The sequence below is a fragment of the Crocodylus porosus genome, unplaced genomic scaffold, assembly GCF_001723895.1.
Source record: "Crocodylus porosus isolate Cpor-Errol unplaced genomic scaffold, CroPor_comp1, whole genome shotgun sequence".
NCBI lineage: Eukaryota > Metazoa > Chordata > Crocodylia > Crocodylidae > Crocodylus > Crocodylus porosus.
In genome coordinates this window covers 24,381,644-24,393,214 of record NW_017728943.1, presented here as the reverse complement: position 1 = coordinate 24,393,214, position 11,571 = coordinate 24,381,644, and the positions used below count along the sequence as shown (strand labels likewise).

At 45.0% G+C, this 11,571-nt stretch overlaps 1 protein-coding gene across 1 annotated transcript in view; it reads left to right on the top strand.

Annotated features, from left to right (window-relative positions):
* The first annotated feature begins 763 nt into the window (after positions 1 to 763).
* ABHD12 (abhydrolase domain containing 12) overlaps positions 764 to 11,571 on the top strand; it is a 78,742-nt gene continuing 67,934 nt past the window's right edge. The window contains exon 1 of the mRNA XM_019549022.1: positions 764 to 1,029. Within this exon, the coding sequence (XP_019404567.1) occupies positions 878 to 1,029 (152 nt within the window). The 5' untranslated portion in view covers positions 764 to 877. The remainder of the gene's footprint in view (positions 1,030 to 11,571) is intronic.

Below are 11,571 nucleotides of genomic sequence, written 5' to 3'. Positions count from 1 at the left end.
CTTTATTTCTTGTATTAACATATTTAATGCACATTAAATTTAACACATAATAATATTAACATATTATTGATTGTACAGCCTACAAAGTTTGAAATTATTGTACATATACAATAATTATTGTACACCTAGCAACACTGACCTCCCTTTGGCAGGGACCATCCACCCGGTTGCCTTACACCTATGATTCTCAACCTTTTTTATACCAGGACCCATTTGTAAATATCAATGGCCAGTCCCAACCCAGTGCCCCTCATTCCTGACCCACTCCCCCCAACTCTCAGTGTGTGGGGAGGGGGGGATTTGTGAAGCAAGGGAAACCCCAAGCAGCCCCTTGTGGGCTTGAGCTCTGTCAGCCTGCAAGGGAAAAGCCACATTTTTCTCCTTTAAAGGAGAACCCATTTTTAAAGTTTGGTTGTGACCCTTTCATACATTCTTGCAACACACTTTTGGATGGTGATCCACTGGTTAAGAAATACTACCTTAGAGGACATGCCCTACTTAGCTTTTGCTTTGCCCTCACTCAAGATGGCTTCCCTCTCAGGGGGTCGTACTCCCTTGCCCGTCCTTAAGATGACAACCAGGGAGGAAAAGCGCGCAGGGAACGACCACCTACTCTTCTTTGGCTTGCCCGTATTCAAGGTGGCGGCGGAAGGAGGCGCTCGGCCTCCATCTTTGGTGCGGGCAAGCGGAACCACGCCCCCTTCCCCTTGGCTTGAAGCCGCGCACAGCTGGGGGATCACGTGGCCTCCCGGCCGCCCCTGATTGGCCAGCCCTCACAGGGCCTGTCAGCGGCCGAGCCGCTGCGGGCGCAATGTAGCGGAGCGCCAGTTGCCCTCAGAGCTGCTGGCTCGAGCCGGGTGTTGCGGCTGGTCGCGGGATGAGAAAACGGAACGAGTCCGTGACTGTGGAGCATGACCGCCTCGCCGCCGCCCCACCGCCGCCCCAGGCCGCCGGCTGCAACCTGAGGCACAGCCTGCGCCTGCCTGGCGGCCCCGCCCGAGACGCGGGCATGAAGCGGCCCCTCGGCAGGTGAGACCCCCGGGGCGGCCGGGCCAGCGGCTGGAGGGGGGTGGCGGGTGTTGGTGACGCAGCGGGATTCGAGGCGGGGGCTGCGTCAGGGTTCGACACGGCGGTGGGAGGGGCGGGGTTCCCTGCTGTGCCCCCTGCTGCGCTTATACCGCTCTTCAGTAATCCATTCGTGTATTTAGTCACTTTATTTATTTATTCATCTTTTTTACTTCATGTTTTATTCATTTATGTGTTTCGCATGGCACAAAAGCCACCTACCTCCAGGTGCAACTCGTCTCCCCCACCCCTGCTTCCCCCACCCCGGCCTATCCCAGCACTCAGGTGTTGGGAGGGGGTGCTGGCTGGCTGTGTTTGGTGCCACTGCCAGCTCTGCCTTGACTCTTTAGCAACCCCCCCCCGGAGGGATGGATTTTTATTTATTAATACAGGCTGCGCTGTCAGGATGGTGCATTTTGAGGGTGACTTCCTGTGTGTGAAGCAGGGTGAAAACAAAAATAAAAAAGGGAAGGGGAAGGGGAAGGGGAGGGGGATGGGGGAAGCCAGGCTGGCTATGACAGGCAGGACTCTGAAGCAAGAACTATGTGGAGGATGCAGGTTTTGTCTTTGGCTGGCTTTCCCTCCCTTCAAAGTCCCAATTACACAAATATTTCTGGCAGTTTCAGCAGCTGCAGTCGTGCTGGAGTGGTGGATGAGAATGACATCTTTACAAACGGTGTCTTTGGAAGCGTGTTGGCTGGGCTTCTTGTTTTATTGACCAGTTAGCAGGAAAGAACTGAATTTGTTGCCTTTAAAATACTTAAATCTGTCTACCAGTTTTCCATTACTGATGCAGATTTGGCAGGGTTATTTATAAAATGGTGGCTTTAAATATAGCTGATGAAAGAGAGAGAGACTTAAGACTGTGCTACTTATTGGTTATTATGCAATAATTCCTGATACTTTTATGACCTAAAGGTAATCCTGGGATGCTGTCAAGACTGGTGTATTAAGAGAAGCTTTTGGGAATGGAAGGAGGCATGCAGATGATTGTGTTGCCCTCTGAATGAGTGCACAGTTTGTGCTTCCGCAGATCTTCCAATTTAGTAATTTTTTTTTAAAACCATGCTATTATATTATGTGCAAGACTTTGGACAAAAGTAAACTAGTTCACCCAGGTTTTTGTACTATATACAGAAGCAGGAGTCCTTCCAAAGACAGTATGCTGAAATGATCCTTAAGGATTAATGAAGACTAAGTTGTTGACTTCGTATAGCATTCAGGCATCTTTTTAGAAATGTGTTCAGTGAGCATACTGCAGCTACAAGATACTTCACCCTGGCAAGGGTTATTTAATTATGTTTGAAGACTATATCTCCCTGCAGAGAACAGGTACCTGCCTGTCTTTATTTATCTTTCTTCCATATTTTGAGGACTTGGTAACAGCTTTTAATTAGATAAAGGAATACAGTGGAGAAAATCTAATGGCCCATTCAAAGATCAGGTAGACTTCCATTCACTTCACAAGATTTTGGAAGATACAGCTTCTTAGGATTTGCAGGTGCTTACCATGTATGCTCACATAAATATAACAAATATGATGTCAATTTTTGGTTCTGTGCACAAATGAGCATAGAAGGCACAGGGGTCAGAAGTACTTGGCATCTAGGGATTGACTGCCAAGGTTGTATGTGTGCCATCAAAAATACCATTTTTTGCTATCAAGAATAAACTTTTCTTGCAAGTTTCCTGATCTCTGGGGTACTTGGAGGCAGACTAGAAATTGTGGCAGCTTGAAGTTATTGGCTTTTTTAATGACTATAAAATAATGCAGCCAGTATATCCATCCTCATAAATGTCTGTATTAATTTTGACTCTGCCCTTAAATAACACTTACAGTATGCATGTTTACTTTAAGAATTTTGGTTCATTTTAGGGGTTGAGGTGGTAAGATGTTAGAGAAGTGGAAGTTTTAGCAGCCTGTGTGAGGTTTCTTGAGTCTGAAAGATGTGTGATTTTTGAAACCAGTAGGAAAAGTGTGTTAGTAGGATCACTCTTAAACTAATTAAGTGTGTGAAGTAATTAATCACTCTCAAGATGTCAATGTTAGGTTTGAGGGCCCACATCGTGTTCAGATAGAATGAAGCGGTTTGCACCTCCAAATGCAGGATGATAATACATGGGCAAGACTTTGTTCATGTTTTTGTTCTTCGTAAACAATGAAGATCATTATTTAAAAGAAAAATAGCTTGGAAGCTGTTGCACGGTTCTGCAGTGAAAGGTTGGTCATGTGGCAGGTCCCATGATCTCAGAATGTGCAGCCTGGAAAGACAGTGATGTTTACCAGGGGGCTGTATGATGGTAACTTTAAAACAGCAGCAGTTTTTAAATGCCTGGTTTCAAGCAAGATTTGCTGCATTTTGCTTGTTTACAGTGAAAATTGTTCATGTGCATATTTTCTTTTCAGAGCAGCACGGGGTTTGAATTGCACTTTGGGAATGTGGTCTGCACAAAAATTTGGGCTGCCTATCATGATGTCCTAATAAAATTGAAGACACCCCCCCTCCCCTGCTTATGATTTGCAAATCTTACATGGGGGCTCTTGCCTCTTATGAGGGGGCTCCCCCATAATTCAAACCCTGGAGCAGCACAGGCAAAAATAACAAAGTGATTGTAAATTTAGGCAATACTTGTAGGAGACAATACTGACAGCACTGAAAACTATTTTTACATGGCTTGTTTCCTCTATCCCACTGTTCTGTTTATTGTGCTTCCAGCACACTTGCCCAAGAACTGAATCACACTGTATGTGCACAACCACTTACTTTAACTAACTTATATTATAGCCTTCTGCCTGTACATATGGAGGTGGATGTCTGCATCTTTCAGATTGTAGTTTGGTTAAAGTCTATTCTACCTCTTTGCTTAAAAAAAAAAAAAAAAAAAAAAAAAAAGAGTACTGCAAGTGCTGCTTTTTGGAAAGTAAGATATAAATGTATGTATTTGTACTTATTCCTCTGTGGGTGTAGATGAAGTTTTAAAACTAAATGCAGCTACATTTTGAGAAGTTTTCCATAATTTTACAGGCCTTATTTACCTTTGGAAAGTTTTGCACCTCTGAAAATGAGGCAGAAAATGCTAAATGATGGTGAGCATTTTGGCTATTATTAATTGGGGTAAACTTACATACTGCTGTGCTCTAAATTCCAGATGTTTCCTTATTTTATTCTTTTCTTTGAAGTTGTTTGCCACCTCTGTATTCAATTAATGCTGTCACCTTCAGCATAAACTACAAAGTAAGCATTAGAAGGGTAATTATATGGCTTGTATGTAGTAATAATCATAATGGACTAATGGTATTTTGCTGTCCAGTTACTACTTTCTTATAAGGAAATGCATTTGAGCTAGGTTTATTAAAAGTAACAAAAGTTGTATGTGAAAACATACATTATAAAATTAGGTTGGTTTTGTCAAAGCTTAATCTCTTAACTTGTTGTATGGCATCACAATTAATTGTTGCAAATGAAGCAACCATTTATATAATAACTATGATGATAACTCATTCCATGCCCTTGGGTTATATTTTTGTGCAATTCCTTGTTTTAACAAAGTTAGTCAACACATCTTGGATCTGAAGGGTTTTAGTGCTGGTTTGGCACACTTGCTCTTGCAGGATCTAGTCACAGTAGACAGCATAAGTTGATTTCTGTCTATTTTTTTTCCTCTCTGAGTGCAGCACACCAGAGTCTGTCATGACAAGCAGTGAACGCAGTATGAAACCAGTGGGCCAGCATATTTCATAGCTTGCACAGCCTTGTGAAGTGTGCCATGCACTATTCCATCTATTCCTTTATATCATCAGATGACGCTGGGGCACCCCACTTCAGCCCTTCCCCTTCTCTTTCTCCCCCTTCTCTTTCTCCCCCTTCCCCCTGCCTTCCCCCCCAGCTTCTGGCACCCTGCAAGATTTGCTTTGGCAATTTCCCTCTGCTTATCTAACCTCCATATCCCACAAGCTTAAGCTCTTTCTCTGATCATTCAGGTAATATCTGATATAGCTCTCATTGCGGTAACCATGCATGCTTGCTTACTTGTTAATCATATGCAGTGCATAACTAATATACTACAGGAGACTTAAGCATTTCAGTTGCAAGGCAGCAAGCTTTTTAATGTTCTGCTTTCTTATCTGTGACTCTCAAGCTTGTGGCAGGATACTAAAAGCAAGGGATTGCAGCAGTCTTAGACTTTTTGATAATGCCTCTTTGGGCCTTGTTACACATTGTACGCTGAACCAAACAAATGTTGATCGACTTAGTGCTAGCTTGGAGTTGGAAGCAGTTGCATTTGTAGTTTAGAAACCTTCTCTCACTGTCCCCCACCTGCACCGTTGTGACTTGCCACTAGAACAGGGGTGGGCAATTATTTTGGGTGGAGGGCCGCTTACCCAGTCTTGGCAGGCTGTCAAGGGCTGCCTGGGTAGCCCTGCCCAGCCCTCTGGTCACCATCTTGGGACCAATGTCCCAGGGCTAGCACTGGTGGGGCCCGGTGCAGGCTAGCAGGGGTCTGTGGAGCTGGCTGGGCTGGGCTGGGCTGCACCAGCAGGGAAAGGGGGAGCTGGCCTGGCTCCATAGAGCCCCTGCCAGCTGGGACCACATGCTCCTGTCACCCTGCTCCAGGTCCCACTGGCAGTGGCCTCGGAACACCGATGCAGGCCCCATTCTCTCACTAACTCTCTGCCCACTCACTCCTAGTGCCCCTCAGCCCCGTGGTACAGGTTGGGGGCAGTGTACAGCCCTGACCCCCCCTGCTCACTGGCAGGGAAGTTGATGCTGAGCGTGGGGAAAAGTGGCCCCTTGCCTACCCCATGGCCGCCGCTCCCTGCTGCAGGCGCTTGCAGCCCACGCAGGGCTGTCTGGAGCAGGCACAGGCAGCTCCACATGGGCTGCAAGTGGCTACAGCACAGGGCATCAGCCACGGGGCAAGCGTGGGGCTGCTTTTCCCCGTGCTTGGTACCAGCTTGTAACCTGCCCCGCTGCCAGCCTGGGCCCTGTGCTGGGTCTGCGCTCATCCATCGGTGGCAGCAGCTGTGGCCCCCCGCTTGCTGCGCCGGGCGGTGCTGGCTGCTGCTGCCCACCTGGAGCTCGCATGCTGGTGGCCCAGAGGAGGCAGTGGCAAACACCGCGTCGCATGGCAAGTGGTGGGGCTGCAGCTGCTGTTTCCACGTGCAGCCCCAGCGCAGGGCCCAGGCTGGCAGTGGGGCTGGGTTACAAGGTGGTGCTGAGCATGGTGGGGAAAAGTGGCCCCTCCCCACCCCATGCCTGGTGCCTCACACTGCAGCCGCTCATACCCCACCTGGGGCTATCTGTGCCTGCTTAGGACAGCCCTGTGCAGGCTGTGAATGGCTGCAGGAGGGAGCGCCAGCCATGGGGCAGGGGAGGGGCCGCTTTCCTCCACACTGGGAAGGAGGCCAGGGAAAAGTTGAGCGTGGTGGGGGGAAAGTGGCCCCTCGCCCTCCCCATGGCTGATGCTCCCTGCTGCAGCCCCTTGCAGCCAGCTGCAGTGCTGGGCACTAGCCATGGAGTGGGTGAGGGGCTGCTACTTTTCCACCCCTGCGCTCCTTCCCTGCCTGGGGTCCCCCTTTGCCCTCTGCCCCCCGCTTACCTGAGGTTCCGGCACAGGGCAGCCACATGCTCCCAGGCCAGAACCCCTGCCTGGGGAGCGGAGCTGGGTGGGCCCTACTGTTGTGGAAGCCCACTGGGCTTCCCCTGGATCCTACTGCCCTTGGTTCCTGTCATTTTTGACAGGAATCAAGGGCAGATTAATATTAATTTTCTACATTTTTTTTTAGGGGCCCTGCAGGCCAGATAAAATTGGCTTTCAGGCTGTATTTTGCCCACCCATGCACTAGAGAGCTGGTGATCAGGGAGGTCCCTTCCACCCCAACTTGCCTGGTTCTCAGTGCCCACATTTTCCAGACTTGTTGTCACACATGTCCAGGTGGGTATCCCAGCCACACGTGTCCCTCAGGCTGTTTCCAGCACCCAGGCAACTTCAGCCTGAGGGGGTTCAGCTGCACATCCACCCTGCCACCTCATCGCCTCCTTAGTGCCTCCGGCCCTTGGTGCTCCAGGCCTGGTGGGGGTAGCCCAGCAGCTTGTGGAGGAAGCAGACAGCCGCCCCCAAGCTTTGGGATGGTGGGGAGTGGCCATATGTCAGTGGAACAGGAAGTGGGTTGTGTGAACTGGAGGTAATCCTGCCCTGAAGTGGTGTAACTTTGAGCTCCAAAAGGAGTGCTTTAAACCACTTTAAGGTGTTGATGTTGTTAATCCAGGGGTTAAGAAGTTCAGGAGCTGCCCAAAATTAACTTGCAGCAAGGTCCTTTTTTTTCTCCAAATGTGGTTGCATTAGAGCAGCAGTTGTGAGTCTAACCCTGTGTTAAATATCAAAGTGATGTTTAGCATCCCTTGGAATTGGGCTTTCTGAGAAGTGCTGAGTATTCTCTAACGTCTTCTTGGATTTGGGAAAGAATAGCTTTGCTGCTATAACATGCTTTGATGTTGCTATTGTTTGTGTTTTCTCAGATATTTTTAGATTTAGCTCTTTTTTTTGTGGTCCTCCTATCTTTTTTTCTAATTTTTTTTTTTTTTTTTTTTTTTTTTTTTTTTTTTTTTTTATTTTTTTTTTTTTTTTTTTTTTTTGCTGCTCTTTCTAGTAATTTTTGTATCTTCTTTTGCAACACTTTCAATCGGATCAGTATCCTCACCAAAAGCACAGGATGATTAGTTTTTCAGCCATCAATAGATACAGTGGTTTTTCTTAGAATGTCTTCCAGGTGCTAGCTGAAGACGATCATTTGGAGTATCTGTTTTTAAACCAAGAGAAATCTTTCAAAAATCTCATTTACTTGGTGCTTCCTTCTAGTAGCCTTTGCCGATGAAACAATTCTTTATTTCAGTATGTCATTGCACCAGCCAGCACTTTCACTACTCTAAGCATTGTATCATAGGGGAATATTTCACCTACTGTTTCATTTGCTTTCTTCTGAGCTTTTGCTATTGATCACAGAGGTCAATAATCTAATCTCCATGACCCAAGGTTTTTTCCTCAGGATCTGTGTCCCTAGATGCTCAGCTGCAGTCTTGGAGCCAAGCTTTTTGCTGCATTGTCTGATATGCAGTACCTAGTCAGAGGTGAAGAGTCTGCAGTTTTTGTTTAGTAGCTGTCTTAGATTCTATTTGTGGGCATTTTGTTGGTTATAACGAACTCTGAAGGTCTTTACTAGTTGTTTCTTGTTTTCCAGTTTTAACTTTTACATTGACTAGTAACTGAGCCTCCTTCATGAAGGACTGATTTTTTTTTTTTTTTTTTTTTTTAATCCCCCTTCATTACTGGCATACAAATGAATCTGTTTCAGAGATGTGTAAATCAACAGATCTGATGAGATCCAGTCCATTGTCTTGACTTTTGATGCCTGAACAAAGGATCTGTCACCACGGTTATTTTCACTAACAAATTGCTTGAATTGTAATCCCCTGATGTTTCTATTTGCCATACTGAAACTTCCTATCATGATTACACAATTCAGGATAACTCCTGGGACCATTTATGTACTTTCCAGTTGCCTTCCACAACTGAGATGGCACTGGGGGGGGGAACTGCTAGGTTATTCTCAGTGTCATAGAATTTCAACATCGTTTTTTTCTCTCTGTTAGTTGGAGAATAGCACTGGAAAATCGCTTGCAGTAGGAGTGGGCTGACAGTTATGAGTCATCACCCTGCTGCTGCCTAGTTCATTGGTTGGCTCATAAGTAGGCCTGCATTTCTGGGATGCCCCCTGTAATTTTCAGCTGGTCAGGACTGGACCTCTTAAAGCCAGGACTGTCCTGGCTAAATCAGGACATATGGTCACCCTAATCATAAGGGCTCATCTCCCTTCTAGTAAGTTAATGTGGGGTAGCACTGCCAATCTTCTTACTCCTCCCTTAGAGTTTTTTACTTCCCAGTGTAATTATTATTCTGTTCCTGTCAGTCTAGATCAGTGATGCTCAATCAGGTTGCTGCAGCAATCTGCAGTGCTTTGAGATCCTTTTAAGGGTGCCACAGGATGCCACACAATGTTAGCTCTGTTGTATGTTTAATTTTATGTATGGTTCAGAAGAAACTGGGAGAGGTCTTTCTGAGATCTTTGCAACAAAAGAATAGCTGTGTTAGTTTCACTACTTTTTTTTTTTTTTGACTACAGAAAAATAAGGCTGGAATTTTCTGTGGGGGTGCCTTGAGTCTGAAAAGTTTTAAGAACCACTGGTCTAGACTCTTGCAAATCAACTGCATCTCACTTGTCAGTTTAACCTGCACTACTTGAAGTTAGCCTGCTTTCGTGGTGCACTTGTTTCATATCCTGATGTAGAACAGTTGTTTGCCTAGTTTAGTGTACTTGGAATCCAGCTGTGCCTTCACAAATGCATTGTTGGAATCATCCAGTACAAAAGCGTCAGTTCCCTATGGGCACAGTAGCAAATGCATTGCACTTGTGGTGAAATGCTGCCTTGTCACTGAATGATCATGGACAATAAAGTTGTTGGTAAGGAGCTTAAAAGAAATGTATTGTTTTTACTAACTTTTGTACTGGGAACCTTAAAAGTTCCCTCAGCCTATACAGTTGGCTCCATAATGTATATTTTGGACATTTTCTGGACAATCATGGCTACAACAGCACTCTAACCCTACTACTGGTAAATATAATGTTGATGGCATCTATATACTGCTCTTTTCTTCCAAGGATGATGATCTTTCTGAAAGGGTGTTGTGTTCAGACAGTTTTTTCCCTTGGTGAGCTGCTGCTTGTTTTGAATAGTTGGCTTCCTTTCAAAAGGTGCCAGGTACCCTGTGATTGCGTTTTTTTTGTTTTTTGTTTTTGTTTTTGTTTTTTATAACTAACACACCTGCTATTGGTGACAGATATTGGGTAGTTTGGCTATGTAAGTCATGTGGTTTCATTGGGTGTTTATAGCACTTTTTAGGAGTAGAGAGCTTGGCTTTGTCCCTGTCCTAGGTATTAACAGACCTTTTCAGAGAATCCTAGGGGTAGAAGGGACCCCTGGGGCTATCTAGTCCACCCCCTGCACAGACACAGGATGTGTTGTTCTTGAACCATTCCAGACAAATGCTGATCCAGCTGTTCCTGGAGAACTGCCAGTAAAAGAGTTTGCACAGCTTTCCTGACTGGCCTGTTCCATTGTCCTACTATTCTGACAGTGAGAAAGTTTACTCTTCTGATTTTAATTTAAATCTGTTTTGCTGCAGTTTGATTCTATTGCTCTGTGTACTGCCTTCTGCTACAAGGTGGAGCAGCTTTTTTTATGACAGCCTTTCAAAAATCTTAACACTGTCATGACCTTCTTAATCTCTTTCTCTATACTAAATATACCTAATTCTCTCCACCTCACCTCATATAGCTGTATTTCAGCCCCTTTATCATCATCTTTGCTTACCTCTGGATTGTCTCTTGTGACTCCCTATCTTAATGTGGAGCCCAGAACTACACAGTACAGCAGCTGAGGGCTAACCATGGCAGAGTAGAGTGGTATTATCACTTCCCAGGACTTACTGTGTACAGTACTTTTGCATATGCAGTTGCAAACAGCATTTGTATTTTTTTTGGGGGGGGGGAGAGGGGTTGTTCTTTCTTAGCTGAGAAATAAATGATGAGAGAGCATACCTTTAAGAAACAAACTGATTTGCTTCCATTTTAACTAAACTTGTGGACCAAGTAAGCCCACAGGATTATTTTTGTAAATCATGTGAGTGCAGTGGGTATAAAGCCTACATGTTGGGGTGGGGGAAGGGGGAAAATATGTCCTTGCTGGTGTCCAGAAACGCTTGGATTCTAGAGGCCAAGGCATGATGCACAAACTGAGTACCTGCTTCCCATGTAAAGTTTTCATACCTCCAGTGTTGACTTTCACTGTTGTGTGATGAACCTTGCTATTTGTCCACTTGTAGATTTTATTGTGAGAAGACATCAGTGCATACATAATGGCTTTGAGTTGTGTCTGTTCTTCATGTGGTACATCTAAACATAGTTCCACTACTGAAAAAAAGAAAAAAAAAGTTTAAGTATGATTTAGGAACTATAGATAGTCTGATGTTGTTCTTAGAGTCTTAAATTAATTCCACAAAGAATTAAACCAGAAAAATTACAATTCTTGTCAGTCAGTTTAACCTTATGGAAGGTACATCTTGTTGTAAAAAGAAACATTATCTGTTTTCAACACCTTTAATCTAGTTGGTAATGATAACAGTGTTTTGTGGTATATTTGGAGTTCTTCCAGGCATTTACCTTAGTACCACAGTTTCATTATTAGCAGGACACAATTTTGATGCATTAAGAACTAGTTTAAGTAGAGACTTCCACACAATGTATTTGTTTAATAGGGAGGTAATAGTGAAGAGGGCTGTTTTTAGCAAAGTACCTTAGGGAGCCAGTTCCTTGTCCAGTTTGTTGATAAAAGTATTAAGGGGAAAAATCTGGAGGGTAACTATTTCACTTGGCAGATGACAAAAAGC